A 24,697-nucleotide genomic window follows, 5' to 3' on the forward strand; every position below is an offset into this window, starting at 1 on the left:
AGATCTTCCAAGTTTAGGTATATTTTATACCTTAAGCTGCTATTTACTCATAAACTACTAATAATTCTTAAGCAAACTTAGACCGTTATAGTTTTCCTGAAAGTTTGATATACTTACTACCATCCTGATTTTTTTCAAATTTTTCCACCCACCGGTTTAGATTTTAGAGGGGGGGGGGACGCTCGGTATAATGAAATTTGCACTTAAAGTTGAATATTTCGCAAAAAAATCACTGAATCGAAAAATCGTTTTAGCAACCGCAAATGGTTTTAAAAAGACCTATTGAACGATACCCACAACAGGGTTGGATGAGAAAAAAAATCACCCCCACTTTACGTCTATGGGAGGTACCCTAAAAAATTTTTTTTTTTTTAATTGTACCATTTTGTCGGCATAGTTTACTTATATATCCGTGCAAAATTACAGCTTTCTAGCATTGATAGTCCTTGAGCAAAGCCGCGGACGGACAGACAGACAGACAGACAGACGAAACTATAAGGGTTCCGTTTTTGCCATTTTGGCTCCGGAACCCTAAAAACCCGACTGCCTTAAAAAATGCTAAAAAGAAGAAAACAAAATGTATAGTGGGCTAGAACTACCTAGGGTAGGGTCTCCGATAACGCAGCCCCTGGGCCAATCAACTATTTTACCGACACTTTGGGCGTCTCCTGCGTTACCAAAATTGTCTCTGGCGTTACCAAAAAATTCTACTTCCAACAAGATATTTCACGGTTTAATAGGTGGAACTTACGTAGGATGGCATGTATTCATGTACACCATCTATTAAATTACAGATAAAACATGTTTACTTACAAAAATCTGCAATTGTTTGAAAAATGTCGCGGACACATTAGTGTCGGTAAAAAAGTTGATTGGCCCACCTACGTTGTCCGGTCTAGGACTTTAATTCATGAGCCGCCATGGAATCTTTTCTAAGGAAAAGTCATTACGATTTCCTTGTTAATTAATGGGATATCACTATGACGTTTACTGTGAAATGGTTCCATGTTCACACTTTTGACAGAGTGGCGTCGTAATCGACAGTTGAGATGTGAACTAAACAATGCTATTGTGGTTTACATAAGAGATGACGAAGTTCTATTACACGGTTAGATAAGGATAGCAAAGGTCAAGGGTAACTATTTATCTCTCCGTCAGTAGCACAGTGGGTGCATTATTGTCCGTCCCAAAAAGTACGACTGGGAATGTACGAACTGGTAACGTACGCCCTGATCTTTTTTTTTATTCGACTGGATGGCAAACGAGCAAGTGGGTCTCCTGATGGTAAGAGATCACCACCGCCCATAAACATCTGCAACACCAGGGGTATTGCAGATGCGTTGCTAACCTAGAGGCCTAAGATGGGATACCTCAAGTGCCAGTAATTTATGTACTGCATCACGGTCATAAATATTGATGGCCGAGTAAGCTTGAGGTCCCGGGTTCGAGTCCCGGTCAGGGAAAATATTTGCATAAAAAATACAGAAGTTTGCTCTCGAGTCTTGAGTGTTTTATAATTGTATAGCCTGTTGCCCGTGACTCCGTCCGCGTAGAACTCGTTCATCGCTATCCCGCAGGAACCATGCCATTTTCCGGGATAAAAACTATCCTAAAGTCAAACCAATCTGTAAACCTAACTTCATCTACTTAAATCGGTTCAGCCTTACACGTGAGGTAACAAACAAACAGACTAACTTTCGCATTTATAATATTAGGTGGATTTGTAGGAATCTAGCTTATTGCCAGGGCGCGCATTAGAAGGTCGTATAGGCAGCGCCACCAGAGTTGAGGTCACGCACACAAGAACATCTCGTCACAAGAACACATTCAAAGTCAAAGTCAAAGTCAAAATATCTTTATTCTTCTTCTCTTCTCTTTTAAAATATGGCTTTTCTGTCCTAATAAATAGGACAATTTCGCCAGTGTCAAGTTAAACTCTCTTTGAGAGGCACGTTGTACGGTGATTGTAGTTTTTGCAACTTGATAGTAAAATTACAGAAACCACGTGGAGACCACTTGCGCATTAAAAAATGTTAGACACGAGAGCAATATAGGATTTGGGATCACTGTTCACTGTTAAGGTTAATCGCCGCATAAAACACTATCAAAATTATACTTCAACTAGCCAAAGAAACAGAAATAGCAAAATTAGATATTGTCTACATCCGCATCTTCGAATGCTACAAATCGAATCCATATCTTTATTCAATTTAGGCTATAACAAGCACTTATGAATGTCAAAAAAAATCTACCACCGGTTCGGAAAAACCTCTGCTGAGAAGAATCCGGCAAGAAACTCAACGAGGTACATATTTTTTTAAACAGATTTACAATATTATTAAATGATTGATTCATTCATTGATGAAGAAGCACAGCAGGACTCATTTCATTCTCCTTTTGTGCAATCATACAGTTCTTTTTGTAGCTGTGTGTGTCTATCATCATCATCAGCCTATAGCAGTCCACTGCTGGACATAGGCCTCCCGCAGTGAGCGCCATTGCGCCCTGTCCTCGGCTAGACGCATCCAGCTCCTACCAGCAGCCTTTCGCAGGTCGTCACTCCTGGCCGGAGGGCACCCTACACTACGTTTGCCAAGACGCGGTCTCCACTCAAGAACTCATCTACTCCAGCGGTTATCGTTCTTTGACAACCGACCGTGTGTGTAATAATAATAATAATTCACTTCAACTCTCGTGGCACTACCTATACAGAACAGAGCAGTACGTACTGGGACCCTATAGACCTACATTTAAGCGCACCCGCGCGTTATCGCGAGACAATCAGTTGGTCTGCGCGCGCGCCGCCGCGATGTATGTTTCCGTGCTCTTACTGAGTGTAGCGTTTGCTGTAAGACTTACTTTTGTAACTTTATTAAAGCTAAACAAATAAAAGATGTCAATAGTGCAGCGACTGAAGAGAGATGGGTTCTCGGCTCGCATAGTTTGTTGAAAGTCAGAATGTACTAGTGTTTGTCATTCATTTAACTGTTTTTACTCTGAATCCAATAATTTAATTGTTATAAAACAAACCTAGCCATACAGTTTTTTAGGATGAAAAGTCTACGGTTTCTGTGGGAAAAAAATATGACAAACAATAATTCGGAGAAACATTACATTATACCGTAGGCGACAGGCTAGCAACCTGTCACTCTTCTGTCACTATTGTACCGTTTTTGTCAAACTTAAAACCTAAAATTGCTAAAAGTGGCTCCGAAACGGTAACGTTTCGTGTGCTCTGCCTACCCCATTTGAGAATACAGGCGTGATGTTTGTGTGTGTGTGTGTGTGTGTATTACAGTATGGTTTGCGAAAAGTGTGCCAACTTTGGCGCACCCAAGTGACACCTATACAAAGACGATGAAAGTGACTTTGTTTTACAAGTATCAAAATGTTGTATTGTGTGTTTCCAGTGCGCTGCGCGACAAGCCCCGCTGCTGCGGCTGCGCGACGGCCGCCGGATGCCTGCGCTCGCGCTGGGCACCTGGCTAGGACACGCCTACACGGTATACCATCAAAACAACTTGATATTTTAAGAGCCCCATCCATACACTGTCGATTCATCGTTACGATATTCATGATAGCATGCGATTTTGTTGCGATATCCGACATCGTTGTTGCAACAAAGAGAGAAATGAGAATGATTCATTGAGTACGCATCAGGGCAGGCGGTGCAGTGCTCCTCCCCCCCCCATGCCTGCCATGGAATCGACACAAGATTCCATTAAGAGCATACTGTATTTGAGTTTCTTTTTCTTGCCGAATTTTCCTCAACAGGAGGTTTTTCCGAACCGATGGTTTTTTTGACATTCATAAGTGCTTGTTATGGCCTAAATTGAATAAAGATATTTTGACTTGTATTGAGCACAGCCAACCCTCCCTCCAGAGTCAGCTGCAGCCTGCCTCCGACGAGGTGGAGCGCGCGGTGTCCTGGGCGCTGCAGGCGGGGTACCGTCACGTGGACACGGCTGCCCGGTACCAGGTGGAGGGGCAGCTGGGACGCGCGCTGGCCGCGGCCGCGCTGCCAAGAGAACAGCTCTTCGTTACCACCAAGGTAACTGGACTGATACTGCAATACCGCGTAATCAAAAAGGGCTAATGCCGCTTAACCAAGTAAAAGTAGCAAATTGACATTTCGCGACTGGTATAATATAACCACAAAGATATTTTAAATTTAACGCTCCTCTGCAAAAATTGGCTTTAGTCAGATACGGGGCAATAGTTGGTTACGCAACATTGCACTATTCTTTTAGTTAGATCGATTAAAATGTATAGGGTTTTATTTAATAAATAACACGTAATACATACAATAATTAACAAAAATAAATAAAAATAGAACTAACACTAACTTACTCTAATCCTAAAAATCTTATCAAGCAAGTCGCAATTGGGCACTATTAAAATAGGTATTCAAATTGGACCCTGGACGCCCGTCCCTAAAGCCGGCGCTGCTGGGGCCAGAGTCTTATTCGGTATTCATCTAAAACGATCCCACACTGCGTACATTTTGGTTAGGAGGGGGTCTCTGCTAACACTGGATATTCAGAGATATCTAAATTATTAAAGTACTAGCTGGCCCGCAAACTTCGTTCTGCCTTAAAATCAATTTATATTGTGTTACCTTATTAGCCATGTACTTTTTTTATAGTGAGGAATCAATGCGAGCACGCAAGCGAGGGAGCAAGCATGCATGCAAGCCAGTATGCAAGTAACCATGCACGCAAGCGAGCATGCAAGCAAGCATGCAACCAAGTATGCAAGCAAGTATGTATGCAAGTAACAATGCATGCAAGCGAGCACGCAAGGAAGCATGTATTCAAGCAAGCATGCAAGCAAGCATGCAAGCAAGCATGCAAGCAAGCATGCAAGCAAGCATGCAAGCAAGCATGCAAGCAAGCATGCAAGCAAGCATGCAAGCAAGCATGCACGCTAGCGAACATGGAGGCATGTTACCAAGCATGCATGCAAGCAAGCATGCAAGCAAGCATGCACGCTAGCGAACATGGAAGCATGTAACCAATCATGCAAGCAGGCATGCAAGAATGCAAGCATGCACGCTAGCGAACATGGAGGCATGTTACCAAGCATGCATGCAAGCAAGCATGCAAGAAAGCATGCACGCTAGCAAACATGGAAGCATGTAACCAAGCATGCAAGCAGGCATGCAAGAATGCAAGCAAGCAGGCATGCAAGCTTGGAAGCAGGCATGCAAGCATGCAAGCAAGCATGCAAGAAAGCATGCACGCTAGCGAATATGGAAGCATGTAACCAAGCATGCATGCAAGCAAGCATGCAAGCAAGCATGCACGCTAGCGAACATGGAAGCATGTAACCAATCATGCAAGCAGGCATGCAAGAATGCAAGCAAGCATGCAAGCAAGCATGCACGCTAGCGAACATGGAGGCATGTTACCAAGCATGCAAGCATGCAAGCAAGCATGCAAGCAAGCATGCACGCTAGCGAACATGGAGGCATGTTACCAAGCATGCATGCAAGCAAGCTTGGAAGCAGGCATGCAAGCATGCAAGCAAGCATGCAAGAAAGCATGCACGCTAGCGAACATGGAAGCATGTAACCAAGCATGCATGCAAGCAAGCATGCACGCTAGCGAACATGGAAGCATGTAACCAAGCATGCATGCAAGCAAGCATGCAAGCAAGCATGCACGCTAGCGAACATGGAAGCATGTAACCAATCATGCAAGCAGGCATGCAAGAATGCAAGCAAGCATGCAAGCAAGCATGCACGCTAGCAAACATGGAGGCATGTTACCAAGCTTGCATGCTAGCAAGCATGCAAGCGAGCATGGAAGCAAGCAAGTCTACAGAAATCTAGGCTATCTACACTAAATATAATGATGTAGAAAACTTAACTGTATAATTAAATTCTGGTGATGATGCCGCATATGATGAAATTATTAATTTTCACTACCTAATATATCAGAACAGATTTTTTTGGGTACTTTAAATATATATAATATATATTAATTTCACCAATGGTATTAATTTCACTTTGCCATTTGCGCAACACAATCCAGCGGCTTCATTTTTGTACTTCAATGCCTTACAATATGGGCAAACTGAGTTCATAGATCCAATAGCAACGCATTGGTAGGCACTGTAGTCAATTGTAACATTGTAATTGAAAGCAGCTCGATTGAAACTTACATTATTAGCTGCATTCAGCTCATTACGCTCTGCACGGGTTTGTGCTATCCGAATCCTTTCAATTTCATTTCGCTCTTGACGTTGCTGGGCTGTTCGATTACTCTGATAATTATCTTGGTTTGTAGCATTTCGAGTTCTTCGACCCAAATTGCTTCGCCCTCGTCTTATAGGTGGCATGAGTATAAATAGATTAAATCAAAACACAAAATAAATCAACCAGTCAATGTAAATTGAGGAACGTAAACAAATTTGTTTTTAAATAATTTATTGAATCAGGCGTTACTTTGCGGAGGTCCATATCAATGAACTAAAATAATTTCCTTGCTCACCCGCGACCTTACGATAGCTAAGCTTATGCAAAATATGCGTGTTCATGCAGTTCCTCCACCTCCACACTGTAAGAACACACACAAATCACACAAACCCATCCATCACCACCACCACACTACACTCGTAAGGTCGCGGGTGAGCAAGGAAATTATTTCAGTTCATTTAAATTTGTTTTTGTTATTATTTAGTAGGTAGTATTAAGGTACTCATGTCATAAAACTCATTTACTCGGCAATCTTCGTTCCACTTAAAACGAAAAAAGTAGTGTACGAAAAAAAATGGAAGAAAACGTCCCTATTTCAGACACTATAGGTCCAAACATCTTCCAGCCAAGCAAGCAAGCATGCAAATGCAAAATAAGGGGGATTAATAAAACAAAACGCCTAAATAAAATTGAGTAGCAAACATTCGCATCACTCCGCATTTTACTAAAACCCACAGGTGATGCATTAATTACCGCACTTCCATACTCGCATTTTCTTTTTCCCAGCAATTTTTCCAGTTTTTCTCTTCATAAAAACCTTCCCTAGACTTTAACGATGATATGAAAAAAAAAAAATAGCTGAATTGGTCCAGCCGTTCTCGAGTTTTGCGCTTAGCAACACATTTTACGATTCATTTTATTTATATAGATTATTAGTATTCTAAATTACACTAATATGCTTATTTGTATAGTTTATGAAACTAAATCACGTCGGTAGGTACCAGGGTGGAATCATTGTGCTAGATACTAGTCATGTGGACATCCAAACATTTGGCAAAGAAATCATAGCGAATTGATTATGAAAAAGTTCCACCCTGTTAGGTACGGATTCAGTTTCCTTGACTGTATATACGTGTTACAGCTGTGGAACGATGCGCACGCGCAGGACGCGGTGGCGCCGGCGCTGCGCGCGTCGCTAACGCGGCTCGGACTTGACTACGTGGATCTGTACCTTATGCACTGGCCGGTCGGACAGTTTGTGAGTATCACCATGTATGAATACCTACTACATACCCATACCAGTTATTCACTAAACCATATTGCTGTTACCGAAGAGTGGTTGAGACGGTTGAGGCGACAGCAAGGTGAGTTCGAAATAATTGTTGAAAGCCATTATATATGTATGTAATATCTGTCATAATGATTTTTGACATAATTATTTTTTCACTACATACATTAATATTATTATTATATGAAACTACCCACACTCGAGACTTATCACGCTAACGAGTAATAATAATAATTATAATTGTTATTGTGTCCAGGCGAACCTGACGTACGACTATACAGACTATCTGGAGACTTGGCGCGGCATGGCGGCGGCTCAGCGGCAGGGACTGGCGCGGTCCATCGGCGTCTCCAACTTCAACCAGGACATGATGGAGAGGATCCGGGAGCACGGGCTGCCGACGCCGGCCGTGCTGCAGGTCGAGGTGAGCTTTGAGATAAGTTTCTGTTTGTAGAACACAATCCTACCAGTTGACACAATGATCAATAGTTCCAAGATACAACTCTTGGTGAAAAGACTTTGGAATCGTCATCATCAGGGCACCAGGGCCTTGTACAGTCACCAGCACCAATATCTGACACAACACAGCGTGCATAAACATCTGATACGACTCTATTTCTAGGGCCGGTAGGACGTGACAGATATTTTTGCACGCTCCGCTGTGGCAGATATTATTGCAGGTGACTGTACAATGTATCTTGCCGACGTCATATTCAGGGCCGCCAGTTGAACAATAGTTTGAGCAGCGCTAACTGCGCGCGTCGCGTGCATAGGATTGCACTTGCACCCTATCCTATTATCATCATCAGGCCTACGCGTCTGTTCCAGACGAATTTTGGCGTGTTGCCTGTGCACAACGTCTGTGGTGGCTGACCAGACCGATGCGAGAGCGACATGTTCGCCCACAGGCCAGACAAGAGAAGTCTGCGGATGTTGGTGCAGTACCGCCTTGGTGTCGTTTCTGTCTCTTGTTAGCAAGTGCCTTGAGCCAGGCTTCTATGCTTGCGACCCTCCAATACACGTTCGCGCCAATCTGTGCGTCTCCGCCAACTTTTCCCAGACAAGGTGGTCAATTCTGTCAAGCCATATCTCGCTTAGCGCAGTCCTTAAATCTGAGCAAAGGTCTCCCGACGTTTCTCTTTGTATTGGCTACTGCGCCGAGCATGACATGACGTGGTAATCGAGAGGGCTCCATTCTATGCACATGCCCTAGCCAACGTCGTCTATTATAATGGTGTCACTTCACTTGGCGTTGCGTATTCGCGTTGCACTATTGACATCTCCATCTGTCATGGTGGAAATGAGCTCTTTCGTAGACGCAAATATTTCGGTGAATATGCGAAACAAAAAAAAATCGATTATAATTTATATTCCAGATAAACTTGAACCTGCAACAGCCCTCTTTGCTATCGTACTGCCGCGCGCATAACATCACTGTGATGGGTTACACGCCCTTCGGCTCGCTGTTCCCGAACAAGGCCGCGCCGCACGCGCCGCCGCCGCGGGTTGACGACCCAGCCCTCGTCGCCATGGCAACCAAGTACAACAAGACCGTGCCGCAAGTCGTGCTGCGGTATCTGGTGAGTTAGATGGCGCTGTGATAGTTTACTGTGGCAGCCGAGAGATGGCGCTGTTATAGTTTACTGCGGCTACCGAGAGATGGTGTTTTCATAGTTTACTGTAGCTTCCCAGAAATGGTGCTGTATTTGTTTATGTGATTGCCTCGGGTTGACAACTCCGCTCTCGTCGCCATGGCAACCAAGTACAACAAGACCGTGCCGCAGGTCGTGCTGCGGTAGGTACCTGGCGAGTTAGATGGCGCTGTGATAGTTTACTGTGGCAACCGACAATTAGCGCTAGCTACCTGGAGATGGCGTTGTTATAGTTTTTTGCGGCTACCGAGAGATGGCGTTGACATAGATGGCGTCGGCTACCCAGAGATGGTGCTGTCTTTGTTTAAATATGTGATTGCCTCGGGTTGAGAACGCCGCTCTCGTTGTCATGCCTACCAAGTAGAACACGACTGTGCCGCAGTTCGCCCTGCGGTACCTGGTGAGTATAGATGGCGCTGTGATAGTTTACTGTAGCAGCCGAGAGATGGCGTCGTTATAGTTTACTGTGGCGGCCCAGAGATGGCGTTGTCATAGTTTGCTGTAAATGGTGCAGTATTTGTTTATGTTATTGTAACGGGTTGACAAGTCCGCTCTCCTCCTCGTAACTACCAAGTATAATAAAACAGCGCCACAGGACGCGCTGCGGTGCTTAGTGAGTGGTAGTTTACTGTAACCACCATGAGATATATTGAGTGTTACCGTCTAGAAATGGCACGCCTTTCAACCAAATTTAATAATACTGTCCCACAGGTCGATGGTCCTTCATAGTTAATGTAGCTGCTGCGAGATGTCGCTATGTATGTTCATCTGACTGCCGCGTGAATCGATGACTCTAGATACTTCATTTTAATCATACATTAATTTTAATTTAGCCAATCGTTTGGAAATAATGCCGAATAAAGTAAAACAAGACTGCTCTTCATTACATATATTCTTCAAATGGCTCAGTCCTCGTAGTACGACGTGGCGCTCAATAGATGTCGCTATTATACTAGTAACAGCAGCACACATTTTTTTATATAAAACTGACTCGTGTTTGACCCCCATCCTTAGAAAATCCATCTCACCTAACCACTCACTTGCTTCTAATTTTGAGTTGAACTCTATATAAAAAAAGTAAGAGCGTTTACAGGTAGCTCTGCAGACGAGGCCACGTTTATCTCACTGGTGCAGTAACAGCCTATTCACTCTAGCCTTAACTATTTTTAAAACAATTTCAGGTAGAACTGGGCGTCGCCCCGATTCCGAAGTCAGTGACGAAGACTCGCATTGAGCAAAACATCGACGTATTCGACTTTAGCCTGAGTGAGAGCGACAAGGGCCTATTACGGGGCTACGACCGCGGCTATAGAACCATTCCACAGCTCAAGTGGCTGGATCACCCGTACTACCCGTTTGAGAAGAACCATACCATTGGGAAAACAAGATAGACCCCTCTCTTTGCGTTGGGGGTTAAATAAAATAATTTAGTTTAATAAAAGTACACATGGAACAACTACCATTAATTTTATTAACAGAGTATGTCCATGTTATGCAAACTGTCAAAACATTCCGAACTCAGCTTACAACAGATAGGCATTTAAAATAAAACATTAAAATATTTGGCACACTTTTATTGTTGAACAATAAACAATGCATTTTTTATTAAAACTCTTCTTAAATTCGATATGAGAAGTCGCCGCGTGTGCAAACAAGATTTTGAAACCGAATACAATTACAGCTCATGAATACAGAGACAATCAACAAAATCTCAAGAAAACCATTGATGTCTCGACAGAACAATAAAATCTCATGTGAACCATTAACTATCACGAGAGAACCGTTCATATCTCGAGAGAATCAACGACATCTCGACAAGAACAATAAAATCTCAGGTGAATCATTAATGATCTCACGAGACCCTATATCTCGAAGGCACCAATGATATCTCGAGAGACCGAATGAAATACAATCTAGTGTCCAGGAATCAAAAACATACAAGTTATGGTGTAAAACCCCTCTTTTGAGTCGGTTAAAATGGCCATTAAAATCATCACTCATGAATAAGTTTCAGTTTGAAAGAAAGTAGTTGAAAGAAAGTTTTTGCCCAGAAGTGGGGCTCTCAATGAGCTAAAAAAAAAATACATGTTTTTGATTTCTTGGCACTATACAGGCTATCGACTAAGCAGGCGTCTCGAAGACAGACATTTCGTTTACAACCAAGTACTTAAATGCGAATTTTTCGTTAAAAAAATACATTACAACCACGTTCCAGTTCTGTCATTCAATAAATTTCATAGAAAAAAAAATAGTTCCAGACAAAAAAAAAACAAAGTATAAAGACGAAAGTATAAATATTATTTACAAATTATTTATTTCTTAATTACACTCTTTAGCGGTAAAAAAAATCCTACGCGGCCCGCCCAGCTGTCAGTGCTATGGCTGTCAAACTGACAGCTGTCATTCCACTGACAATTCGGCGAGCCGTTCTGTTTCCAACACCCTCTAAAAATGACATTCCTTAAAGAAACGTTCTTAATAATACTGGCATCTGATCGGTTAATTTTGATCCTGGCTACACTACGACGAGAAAATGAAACACTAACTTTTACCCACGGCTGCGGTCGAGTACCTACCCTAAATTGGAGCCCCGCGTGAGAACTATGGCCCAAGCCCTCTCATTCTGAGAGGAGGCCTGTGCTACAGGAGACGTGTGTGTGTATCTACTCGCATAATATTTGAAATTCCTAATGTAATGTTTATCATATTTTTTTTCCTGCCGAAACCGTAAATTTTTCAGTCATTTTTAAATAGTTCTGTAGAAATTTAGTTAGGTTAGGTTTATTTTATAGCAATTTCTGTGGCAATTTTAAACAATGGATTCAGAGAAGAAAAGAGTTATGACAAACATTACATTCACCAATTGACAAGATTTCATATTTCTAAGACTATAATTTGATTCGTTCTCTGTATTCTGTTTGGAAAGAGAAAAACGCTGATATTTTTAAAATTTCGCTTCAACTATTAATTAATTTATTACAATTTTTTCAAGATGTGCTTATTCTAAAGGGCATAACTCCAAAACTACGACACAATAGATCCATTACTTTTGTCTAGTCTCTTAAAAAAAAGATCACGTAAATCTGACGTAGACGTTGCATAGAGACAATATCAAAATTATGACAGCCCCTTTTTCTGGTGAAAAAGGCAAATGAAACATATCTATTCTGTGGTAGTGTTGGCAAATTCAGACATATTTTTTAAATTTTTTGTATATTTAATATGGAGAAATCAATTATAATAATATTTTCCCACGTTCAGGAGGCAAAACTCATTCGATTCCTGTTGTAATTTACAGGTGTTAAAAATATGAAATCTTGTCAATTATGGGAGTCGATATGGACCCATGGGGCACTTTATAGCTACATATAGCCGAGATTAGATCACTAAAGATTACATCGTAGTCTTCCTTTCATGGGCCTTATACTTATTTGCGTGGATCAACTATTTTTTGTTATTCTGTCCCGTCAGCGAGGGGACAACAGTAGTACACTTTAATAAAAGAAATGTTGTGACACATTATACTAACATGCTTATTAGATGAGCAATTATAGAACGGGCTTAAAACTACCAGAAGACATGCATGTTTGGCAAATTTTAATCCTATAAACTTACGGTTTGAAAAGTGACTCAGGAGACTGTAACTAACGAGTGACAAAAAAAAGTTGATCAACCTATTTGTCGTTTAATTTGACATATTATGCAAATCTTGATCCGTGATAATATCAGGATAAAAAGTAGCCTATGTGTTATTACAGAAATCCAGCATTATGCATACAAAAATTCATCAAAATCCAACCGTTTTAATGTGAATGAATAACAAACGTACGGACAAACTTTCGCGTTTCTATTTTAAGGATTAGACAAAGAAAGCCTAGTGCTGAGTGTTAATAACATGTCAGTTAATTTTTCTAGTTAATTTCCTAAATGCGTAATGTTCTGGTCAGTGCTTTGAAAACACATATTTGTGACTTATTTGTTACAATTTAATTTTTAAATGTTAAATTTATACTACATAGATATAAATCACGAACCGGAAGACGTCTGGGCAGGGCTCCCACTATACTTCGTTTTTTCAGCTTTAGAAAAAGAGTAATCAATCTTGACGAGTCTTTTTATTGAAAAACGTTTTTAAAAAAACAGTAACTACTACTTATGATAAGAAAAGCATGTAAATAATCATATGTCTTTGCTAGTTGTCACATAATCGCTGCGAATTATTTTTCAAAAGTGTTTTTCAATAAAAAGACACGCCAAGATCGCTTACCTTTTTTCTAATGCTAAAAAAACGAAGTATAGGTGACCTGACATTGCCAGAGTTGGCAACCGGTGACGTGAGCTGCACCGGTGAGTTCATTGTGGCGTTCTAATAAGCTTTTGTTCAACAGAGGACGTCTTCCGGATGTCGAGGATAAGGGTAAAAAGATGACACCATAAAACAATAATTTCAAGACGCAACTCTAAACAAATGAGTTATTATTATTATTAAAATAAAATAGATTATTATTATTATAAAAAACTTCATTTTATCCCCAACAGCCGGTTTTTCCAATTAACTGCAAAATTAGATTTCTAATTGATTTAAAAAGCATAAGTTTTATTGAGTCGGGATATAGGTGACGACATAACTAGCTATTACCATACAAAATGTAAAAAAAAGTACAGTTGACTGGTGTCGTCGACCCTGTTATCTCAAGCGACTCTTCGGTCGACTGTACCTACACTTTGGGTTTTCAAGCGATAGAAATTAATGAACAATTGTAAGCTGTCTTTTTATTCTCATTTTCCGCAGTAATTAATGTTTAAAACACATTTTTTCATAAAAAAGACAGCTTAAGATTTTTCGTAAAATCTATTGCAAAACACAAAGTATTCAGTGGGTAGAGTATTAGATTCTATTCATATTAATCTCGGGAAATCTATGAAGTAATAAATCATATAAACACCACACACAGTATTAAGATTAAACACATAACCTCTTTTTGAGACAGGTTGATACACAGGCCAGCTGGTTTGATGGTAACTCTTACACCTGCAACGACAGAGGTGCTAGCGTTGCCGACCCAGAAGGTTGTAGCTTAGGTTTGTGTTAATGTTTGTTAGTGAGGGTAGTTCGGAAACAGGGGGGTTCTGGCGCCTCAGAAGAACTTCTTCGCTTGTGCTTCCTTTCTTTCTCTGTAAAAAAAACTTAGTTTAGAATCAACCAACCCCTACAAGCTATATTTAATACTAAAAAACAGCAATAGATGGCACTACCATTAACATTTGTAAATTATAAAATGTGAACAAGCCGAATTAATTAGAAATATTGAGATTAAAATAAAGACTAGCATATTTTATAAACACAACTTCACATCAACCTTAATTCAACTCCTTAATTTGAAGATAAGAAACACCATAAAAATAATAAATTGAGAATACGAAAGTATAGGCTACATGTGGCTACATTTCGGCTATGAGGCTTTCGTAGTGTTTTGCAATTGTGACGCTAGATGGCGAATAACCGGAATGCGCTTGCTGGGCTTGCCCCGCGCTTGCACACATTCGTCGAAACTATTTGAGAGAAACATGCCATTCTCTTCTAACGACGTAAATAAGACAGAGACATCATGCGTATCTCTAGTCGTCTAAGCTCAGTTGGCGAGCTTGTTTGTTGTTGTCAGTGTACCGTATCCTTAGTGTCTCACTAGATGGCAATACGTATTGTGTTATTTGTGTTTTCACTGGTGCCATCTATTGAAAAATCGAAGGAAACAAAAATAGCCAGTTGAATAGCCAGTATTAGGGTGATACCATTTGCTTGTACTAGGTTCGGTGTCTCTGTTATATTATCTACTTTGTGACACAGGCCAAGTAAAAATCAATCTTATGTCAATGCCATAAAGACATTGCCATGAAAAAACTTTTCTCACTTTATCTATTTCCGGAACCTAAAGATGCACCTCAACAATATGCTTGAGATAAGGGTCAATCACGGGTCAGTTTCATGTAAAATAATAAGAAAATAACGAAATTGACAGTGAAAGTGACTGATTAATAATATTACTGACATCACTTTGAAGTAGGAAGTATTTGGCCCCTTCCAGTGCTGGTTATGTACGGGGCACATTCTTATATCACAAAGAAATATGTAATAATAATTTCGAAAAATTGTGCTTCAAACTTTGAAAGAAAATGAGCCTTCAAAGAAAGTGGTACTTTCATAAAAGTGGTCCTTCTAAAAAAGTAGTTCTAAGAAAATGGCGCTTATAAAAAAATGGTCCTCCTTACAAAATGGACATTTTAAGGAAATGGTCCTTCTAAGCGCTTGTTCAGATGACGTAAAAATTGAAATTTCTATTTCTCCCAGACGCGTCGTCCGACTCGCTGGAGTCCGTAATGCTTACTTGTAGAAGTTGTAGAGGAACATGAGAGCCAGTTGCAGCGCCACCACCAGCAGCAGCGCGGTCAGCCCCACGCAGCCCGGCTCCGGGCACGACGCCCCCGCCACGGCCCCCACGCCGGGGTTTATCGGCGTCGTCAACCTGGACATACATTTTAGCGTGTTTAATTACTACCAGAACAGACAGTTGTTATCGAGATCGGTTTTTTGTTTTTTTTTGTATTTTTTATTTCAATTCCAAATTGTTTGTTACTTTTACGGTCATCCCGTCAAACCCATATCGAAAATACAAACTGAAATATAGATGCATAGAAAAACCAGAAAAATAACCAGCGCTTGGAATCGAACCCAGGTCCTCGGCATTCCGTGCTACGTGTACACTACACCTTGGTGTAGTGGTATAGACCAGTACACCAAGATGTAGTGTACACTATGGTGTATGCCGAGGCCCTGGGTTCGATTCCCAGCGCTGGGGTTTCTATGCATCTATATTTCAGCTTGTATTTTCGATACAGACAATTACATTATATGCAATGAACACTTTAAGCTGTTGTTGTATAAGTCAACGCACGTAAAAAGAGCTCTGGGTGGCTAGTGGAGGGGATACTTGCGCATCTGTCATCTAACATGCCAATGGCGTGACGGCCGCGCGCGCGCGCTCCTACGCCCCCTCGCACCCCCCCCCCCCCCTGCTCCGCCGCCAATTGATTTGTAGCGTACAGTATTTGTGTGTTATTTTCAAATAGAAACCGGGAATTTCCGTGAATAATCTAGAAGACGTTACCTCTGCGCGACCCCGTTGACTCCCTGCTGCAGTTTGCTGATGCCGTCCCTCATCTCAGCCAGGAACTGCGGGTTGATGGCGCCCCCGCCCCCGCCGCCGCCAGACCGTCTGCTTTCCGGGACACCTCGATTATGAACCCTCTGTAGACAATCAATTAGGTTTTTCTGCCGACTCTTGGATTGTCATTCAGGCTACATTTCCGTACCAAATTTCAAGTATATGCCATTAACCGTTGAGTAGTTCCTTTTGATTCTGTTTCTTTTTGTGGACTATGTGTAATACACAATTACCAAATAGATTCTTTTTTTTTCTTTATAGATGAGACTATAAGTAGTATCACAGGTAGTATGTATCGCTCGGCAGTAAAACATAAAATCAATGATGTTAGACAAATAAGTAGGTATATTAGAGCAGTATTTGTTTTTATGAGACCATACTATAAGACAGGGTTTCTTAAAGTGAGGTTCGTAGCATGTGGATCAGGGTCCGAAGTAGGTTCAGTCTGTAAACATTATTTATTAGGAAATTGTGTAGTAAACTTCACGCGACGCATTGTCGTTGTCGGGTGGCGAATTCAATAGTATTCAATACGTAAATAACCCTTAATAAGGTAGAGGCGATTTAGCGACCAATTGCATTGAGTTGGAAACTGAACCTTATTAATATCATAATACGTCGCAATTTTCATTGTAATTATTGAAAATACGACTAGCTTTAAAAATATTCTTCGTCAGGTATGTATTCGATAGCTGCTTTTGATTCTGTGGTAGTATGCTCCAGTAAATGAGGCTTTAGTAAGGGTTAATATAAAAAAGGTTTTTTTTTAATTTCCAACAATATTTTTTAAATTGTGAAAGTGATCCGTGACTGCAAAAGTTTAAGAAACCCTGGTACAAGACATTAATGCTAAGTAGGCATTATTATTATTATTATTATTGATCAATGATAATAATATATAAATATGAGTTGTAAGCGTGCCACAATTAGCGACAGATAAATCGTTCGCGAAAATATGTTGAATAAATAAAAATTAAAAAATCTTCCTCTGTCAGTAATGTTAAGAGCGTTTATACCTGCTGAGCTGGCAACGTTGCATTTTTGTTAGTTTTTCTCGATTATTCCATAAAAATTGAATGAAAATTAAAAGTTGTTCTCTGATAGAACACTTCTTAATATAAAAGTTAATGTGTCTAGGTACTCCAATAACTATTCGTGATAGACTTTTATTGTTTTAAAAACCGGTCATACACATTAATTCGTTTTTAAGGAATATAAAAGTCTATCACGAATAATTATTGGAGTAGACACATTAACTTATTATATTAAGAAGTGTTCTATCAGAAAACATTTTCAATTTTCATTCAATTTTTATGGAATAATCGAGAACTAACAAAAATGCAAAGTTGCCAGGTCAGCAGGTATACACGCTCTTAAGTAATGGAAAGGCAGTAGCGGTGTGACTGTGACCACAAAATACAGATAGTTCAGAAGTCAATCTCCTGTACGTACTTCACATTTCATACCTACGCTCGGCGGTCGCTCTAAAGTTGTCAACTATGGCTTATGCATCAAAAACTGTCGTGGTAGTGGCACTCTTATCTAGTTGTTTAATTTATTGTTGAGAATAAAACGGGAAGAATGATGTCATTGTTATATTATAAATTTGTCACAGAAAATATCTTGCGACGATTTCGTTATTGGCGAAGTTTATAATAACTTTTTTTTTGTTGCTCCATTATTGCACAAAAAAGTTCACAGACGCGTGTCTCTAGCGGATGGCACTCGCGCTCGCACTGGTCCCAACCGGTCCGAGATACCGTGTCCGTGAGCAGTGTCTATGTGTGCGTTGCTCGAGCGCACTTGTATGGAGCTTGACTTCTGCACTATCTGTGTTTTGTGCTGTGAGAGTGTGAGAGTGTGACACTGACTTGAGCTCTGCGACGGTGTTGATGATCAGCTGGTTGTTGGCCGCCAGCGCCTCCCACTCGTGGCGCCCCACCGGCAGCGCCCCCCCCACCTGCGCGCACACACAATACAAATAGAAACGTTACTCACTATGACCGAAAAAATACAAAAGACACATTACACGTAGACAATTTAAGAAAATAAAGTTTTATAGTTTTTTTTTATTATTCGACTGGATGGCAAACGAGCAAGCGGGTCTCCTGATGGTAAGAGATCACCACCGCCCATAAACATCTGCAACACCAGGGGTATTGCAGATGCGTTGCCAACCTAGAGGCCTAAGATGGGATACCTCAAGTGCCAGTAATTTCACCGGCTGTCTTACTCTCCACGCCGAAACACAACAGTGCAAGCACTGCTGCTTCACGGCAGGATTAGCGAGCAAGATGGTGGTAGCAATCCGGGCGGACCTTGCACAGGTCTTACCACCTGCACCTTATAGCTGCTGCCTTATAGTTAAAAAAAACTAAAAAAACACTCTTTCATAGTACATCGAACGAAAAAGTGAAAAAATAATTCTTAATATAGGCAGAAAATAATAAATAATGAACGAAAAATGTTAGTATTATTGTGAAAAAAATCGTGGGGCGCTTTGTGCCATATTTTTCGTATATCGAGCACTCCACGCTTTTCTCACAATCCCACTAATTATAATAAATTGTAAGTCTGTTTATTTGTTTGTTACTTCATCACGTCTAAACCGCTGAACCAATTTAGATGAAATTAGTTTGAGTCCCGGGGAAGGATATAGGATAGTTTTTATCCCGGAAAATTTCATAGTTCAAGCGGGATAGTGGGAGCTAGTAATATATAAAAGCGTGTTTTTAGTTGTTTTTTAACTATACCTATTTATTTTACACTTTTTAGTTCGACTTATTGTTATTTATTTAAAGTTCTTATCAAATGCTCCGTCGGTTCTTGAGTCTATCTGACCGTTTAAAGTAGATCAAAATCGAGTTCAAAAGTGTGGTAATAAAAGCAAGTTTTTGCAAAATCGTACACACAGACACACGTTAACATAGTGTAATAATGAGTACAGAGCTACAACAGAGTGGTCTGCCCCTAGCGCTCCGACGGTCCGATGGTACCCTGGGCGGCGAGTGTTCATCAGTATGGTACTAACCGGCGGCGCCTGTCCCGGCTGCAGTTGCGCGACGGGCTGTCCCTGCGACTGACTGTACACGGCCGACAGCATCGAGAGAGAGTTCATCTGTTTGCCGATCACCTGCAACATCAAACGTGTTATGTAACTGTTGCTTGTGGCAGGTATGTGCTTTGTGAAGTGTTGCTTATTATGGACTCTGACTTGTACAGTGTTGCTTGCGGAATGTGGCTTGTAGTGTGTTGCTTGAGGAATGTGGTTTGCGGATATTGTTGATGGAATGTGGCGTGTGGACTTGTGGAATGTTGCTTGCGGAATGTGGTTTGTAGTGTGTTACTTGTGGAATGTGACTTGTGGAGTGTTGCTTGTGGAATGTGACTTGGGGAGTGTTGCTTGCGGAATGTGGTTTGTAGTGTGTTACTTGTGGAATGTGACTTGTGGAGTGTTGCTTGTGGAATGTGACTTGGGGAGTGTTGCGTGCGGAATGTGTCTTGTAATGTGTTGCTTGTGGAATGTGGCTTGTAGTGTGTTGCTTGTGGAATGTGGCTTGTAGTGTGTTGCTTGTGGAATGTGGCTTGTAGTGTGTTGCTTGTGGAATGTGACTTGTGGAGTGTTGCTTGTGGAATGTGACTTGTAGTGTGTTGCCTGTGGAATGTGGCTTGTAGTGTGTTGCCTGTGGAATGTGACTTGTAGTGTGTTGCCTGTGGAATGTGACTTGTAGTGTGTTGCCTGTGGAATGTGGCTTGTAGTGTGTTGCCTGTGGAATGTGACTTGTAGTGTGTTGCCTGTGGAATGTGACTTGTAGTGTGTTGCCTGTGGAATGTGGCTTGTAATGTGTTGCTTGTGGAATGTGGCTTGTAGTGTGTTGCCTGTGGAATGTGACTTGTAGTGTGTTGCTCGAGGAATGTGGTTTGCGGATATTGTTTGTGGAATGTGGCGTGTGAAGTGTTGCTTGTGGACTTGTGGAGTGTTACTTGTGGAATGTGGCTTGTGGTGTATGACATGTTGCTTGTGGCGCGTGGCGCGTGGAGTGTGGAGTGTGACTTATACGTATGCAACTCGTACTCGTGGCATGCGGCCTGACTTACCTCGTCGACCTTCTTATGCAGGTCCCTGAGCACGTCGTGTATCTGTCCCTGTCCCTGGAAGATTTGCCTCAGCTCGCGCTGCCCGTCCGACTCGAACCAGTCATCGAACTCGCCGTCCTTGTCGCGCACCTGACAAAAGAAGAAAGTGAGAAGTTTACGAAATTTTCCTATAAATACATGAAAAATTCCGCAATTACGGAAAGTTTCTTTGGCATATCAGTAAGAAAGACTAATGGTGTCAGGCTGTGTTTCAACCAGAGTTGTGCGAGGATGTGTTGCCAGGAATGTGTTTTCATGTACCAATAGAAACGCTTCACTCACCCATCCTCGCATAGCACCGCTCTGGTGTGAACAGCTGAGCGGAGCGAGGCGAGTTAAATGAACCGATTCTAAGTAAGTTTTTAAGATCCACAATAATTGTAGTAATGAACATGATGCAATAAATGAATAAAAAAAAAAGAAAAAAAAACATCAAAAACACATTCCTCGCAACACATAGGGCCTAATAGTAAAAATTGCAAACATTTTTCTAACAAAGTGTATCATCACTGATATTTCCTAAATTCGGGGACTGAATAAAGTACTTAGGGGCTGTTTCACCACTCATTGATTAACTTTAACTGACGGATAAATGTGATGCCGTCTCTTGTTTTGTTCGAATAAACGGAGACGGCATCACATTTATCCGTCAGTTAAAATTAATCAACGGGTGGTGAAACAGCCCTTTAGTCGATTGATCCCTATATCAAGGAAAAAATTTAGGTAAGCTGGTGGGAATCGGTTGTTACAACGCCATGCAGTGGCATGAGTGGATGGCAAGACCGCAGTCAGCGGTATCGGCAATTTTTGAAAAAATATTAGTTTTTCTTTTACAAATAAACAACTTTACTCGCAAATGTGATGAAAATCATTGTATGTCGCACGGGCGGTACTGGAATTACGAACATCGACTCGTTAAAGCCCGAAGTCGAATAGACTCTCGTTCGTAATACCTTATTTACCGCCCTCAAGACACAATGTACTATTATTAGTGTTATTATGTAGACGCGTGGTGTCACCTCGTCGGGGTGGTCCTTCCGGTAGTCTTCCTTCTGCTGGTCCAGCTTCTTCTGGTAGTCCTGGTACTCCTGCGACAGCTTCTGCTGCTCCGCGCTGCTCATCTGCTGGCCCGTCCCTGACAACACACGCAAACAAACTCATCACCACCATATCAGCTGAGATCTCCCTCATATACCAGTTGCCTCCACTTTAACCAGGTCTCCACTCGTGAACCTTTCGGCAATTTCCCAGAATCGTTATTTCCTAGTAGCAAAATTTCCATTCGCATTTTTTCCCGCTATGGTTTTTTACTGAAGTTTATTTTCACAGTAGCATTTTTTTTCTCAATCAGGATCGACACAGACACAGTGTCGACGGAGCTCCTACTTTTGTGTGGTTTTGGCCCTTCAGGCTTGTTAGCGACGTGCTCATTAGGGTTCAGTATTATTAGTTAAGTTTTATTTTTATATTTCACATGTCAGGTCGGGCGATGCGCCGTTCAAACTAACGAACGGACACAAGTCAGTCGTCCTTGGCTAACCGCGCGCGGCACACACGCACTTACGCCCTTTTATAATTTTTAAATATTTGTTCTTTTGGTGTCGGTTCTTTGGAATAAATTGTTCTACGAGCTTATCTACTTCTTTGCATTTAAAATCGTCTACAAGGCCGATTCAAACTTAATATAACATAAACCTATCTATGTTTCTGTGTCGATTCTGATTGGGAAATAACGCGATTCTGAAAATAAACTTCAGTAATAAAGCATATTGGGAAAAAAAGCATTTGGGACAAAATGCGAACGGAAATTTTTCACTAGGAAATAACGATCCTGGGAAATTGATCTAACAAATCACTGTTTAAGGTTCCGGAGCCAAAATGGCAAAAACGAAACCCTTATAGTTATGCCATGTCTGTCTGTCTGTCCGTCCGGCCGCGGCTTTGCTCAGGGACTATCAATGCTAAAACCTGTAATTTTGCACGGATATATATGTAAATTATGCCGACAAAATGGTACAATAAAAAAATAAAAAATATATTTTTTAGGGTACCTCCCATAGACGTAAAGTGGGGGTGATTTTTTTTTGTCATACAATCCTATAGTGTGGGGTATCGTTGGATAGGTATTTTAAAACCATTAGGTGTTTGCTAAGACGATTTTTCTAAGCCTTAACTTTTTTGCGAAATATTCAACTTTAAAGTGCAAATTTTCATTAAATCGAGAGTGCCCCCCCCTCTAAAATCTAAACAGGTGGGTGGAAAAATTTTAAAAAATTCAGGATGCTACCATCCAACTTTCAAGGAAAACTATAACGGCTAAGTTTGCTTGAGAATTATTAGTAGTTTTACTCTTAAATAAGAAGCCTAAGGCATAAAATCTACCTAAACTTGGAAGATTCCGTATAAAATACGAAATCCTTAGAAAAAATGTTACTTAATTTTTTCTTAATGGCTACGGAACCCTATTTTGGGCGTGTCCGACACGCTCTTGGCCGGTTTTTATTTAAGCAATAACTACGAAAGTGCGCAAGTGTCACTCAGTAGCGGTTATACAGGATGTGCACTGACCGGTCTGCTGCGTGGAGTGCAGCGAGGTGGTGAGCAGATGCACGACGTCGTGGTCGTCGGCCAGCCCGCCGGTGGCGGCCGACAGCCCGAAGTGTTTACAGGGTGTGCACTGACCGGTCTGCTGCGTGGAGTGCAGCGAGGTGGTGAGCAGATGCACGACGTCGTGGTCGTCGGCCAGCCCGCCGGTGGCGGCCGACAGCCCGAAGTGTTATACAGGATGTGCACTGACCGGTCTGCTGCGTGGAGTGCAGCGAGGTGGTGAGCAGATGCACGACGTCGTGGTCGTCGGCCAGCCCGCCGGTGGCGGCCGACAGCCCGAAGTGTTATACAGGGTGTGCACTGACCGGTCTGCTGCGTGGAGTGCAGCGAGGTGGTGAGCAGATGCACGACGTCGTGGTCGTCGGCCAGCCCGCCGGTGGCGGCCGACAGGCCCGAAGTGTTATACAGGGTGTGCACTGACCGGTCTGCTGCGTGGAGTGCAGCGAGGTGGTGAGCAGATGCACGACGTCGTGGTCGTCGGCCAGCCCGCCGGTGGCGGCCGACAGCCCGAAGTGCCCGCCGCGGGGGAGCACCACGTTCTCGGCGCGGAAACACAGCTCGTAGTCCGCCTCGTTGTTGGTCATGCCTGAAAACGGAAAATAGTAGATTATTGTCGTGGCCTGGAAGTAGGCAATTGCTGGCTGAGTATGAGTATTAAACGGACGAGCTTGCGAGTCCGTTAACTAATACGAAGCCAGCAATTGCTATTCCAGCCGAGACTAATATAAAGCTTTTCTCAAAAATGGTGAATAATTTTGAAATAGAATAAACTTTTTCTCAAAATATATTGTAAAATTTAATTTTATTCCAATATTTTTCTTTATGCTTTCCCGCCTTTTTTCATTAAAAAATAAACTGCAGTGTATTTTTCCACCGAAAACACCACAAGCTATTTCAGACCCAATAGAAAAAAGTCCGGAGTTCCAACAAAATATCTGATACCGGCCATAGACTTGGCTGTATGTATACGACTTGTGCCAATTGCCATGGCCTTTTTAACTTTAAAAAAATGTGGGACTGATTGGCAGGCGCGCTAATTCATTATGTCGAGCTAGCGCGCCTGCAATCGTTAACTTTTTTAATTTTTCGCTGACCATAACTATGCACTTCACCTTCTGATTGTAAACAATAATGTCAACTTTTACGGTCATTTTTGAGAAATAGTACATTACTGTAGACGGCCGGAAGTAGGGGGTTGCCGGCAAGCAGATATAGACGGCCGAGCATAGCGAGGCCGGATAGGGCATGCGAGGCCGGCAACCCCCAGTTCCAGCCGAGGCTTGTATAGTGCTTTTCTCAAACATTAATGAAATATAAATAAAAAAAATAAACAAGAAATGAAGCTGGCGGGACGCTAGTCTGGTCGCGGTGTTGTGTACGCCGCGTTGTCGCGCTGGCTGCTGGCGGGTGTCTGCTGTGCGTGTCGAGCGCGCGCGTTGAATGAAAACAAAGACGGTCGCATTGCCGGCCAGCGGCCTGCAAGGTGTATGAAATCTCTTTGCAGGCCGCGTGGAGCGACCGCGCGCACGCAGCCGAGCCGCAGCGATGCAGCGCGATACCTCTCGGCCTATTATTTTGTAACACAACGTCA

At 41.9% G+C, this 24,697-nt stretch overlaps 2 protein-coding genes across 2 annotated transcripts in view; one reads left to right on the plus strand and one right to left on the minus strand.

The window, feature by feature from the left end:
* Positions 1–2,748: 2,748 nt before the first annotated feature.
* LOC141443443 (aldo-keto reductase AKR2E4-like) lies at positions 2,749–10,702 on the plus strand. The gene is made up of 7 exons (XM_074108743.1): positions 2,749–2,848; positions 3,411–3,503; positions 3,884–4,051; positions 7,341–7,457; positions 7,744–7,911; positions 8,864–9,067; positions 10,321–10,702. The coding sequence occupies exons 1-7, from the start codon at positions 2,810–2,812 to the stop codon at positions 10,528–10,530; spliced, it is 999 nt and encodes a 332-aa protein (XP_073964844.1). The 5' UTR covers positions 2,749–2,809; the 3' UTR covers positions 10,531–10,702.
* Positions 10,703–13,715: 3,013 nt separating this feature from the next.
* Positions 13,716–24,697, minus strand: part of ergic53 (lectin, mannose binding protein ergic53) — a gene marked incomplete in the record, with an annotated part of 17,965 nt that continues 6,983 nt past the window's right edge. The window contains 9 exon segments of the mRNA XM_074108747.1: positions 13,716–14,314; positions 15,526–15,663; positions 16,306–16,400; positions 16,403–16,445; positions 18,234–18,322; positions 19,394–19,495; positions 20,461–20,589; positions 21,519–21,634; positions 23,522–23,692. Coding sequence (XP_073964848.1) covers positions 14,278–14,314; positions 15,526–15,663; positions 16,306–16,400; positions 16,403–16,445; positions 18,234–18,322; positions 19,394–19,495; positions 20,461–20,589; positions 21,519–21,634; positions 23,522–23,692 — 920 coding nt within the window.

The sequence above is a fragment of the Choristoneura fumiferana genome, chromosome 27, assembly GCF_025370935.1.
Source record: "Choristoneura fumiferana chromosome 27, NRCan_CFum_1, whole genome shotgun sequence".
In the NCBI taxonomy this organism is placed as follows: Eukaryota; Metazoa; Arthropoda; class Insecta; order Lepidoptera; family Tortricidae; genus Choristoneura; species Choristoneura fumiferana.

Excerpts from the sequence above, each read along its gene's own strand:
- LOC141443443 (XM_074108743.1), top strand. The coding sequence starts at position 2,810 with ATGTATGTTTCCGTGCTCTTACTGAGTGTAGCGTTTGCT. Across the intron at positions 3,504-3,883 it reads GGCTAGGACACGCCTACACG|AGTCAGCTGCAGCCTGCCTC; the intron begins GTATACCATCAA and ends CCCTCCCTCCAG. Across the intron at positions 9,068-10,320 it reads AAGTCGTGCTGCGGTATCTG|GTAGAACTGGGCGTCGCCCC; the intron begins GTGAGTTAGATG and ends AAACAATTTCAG.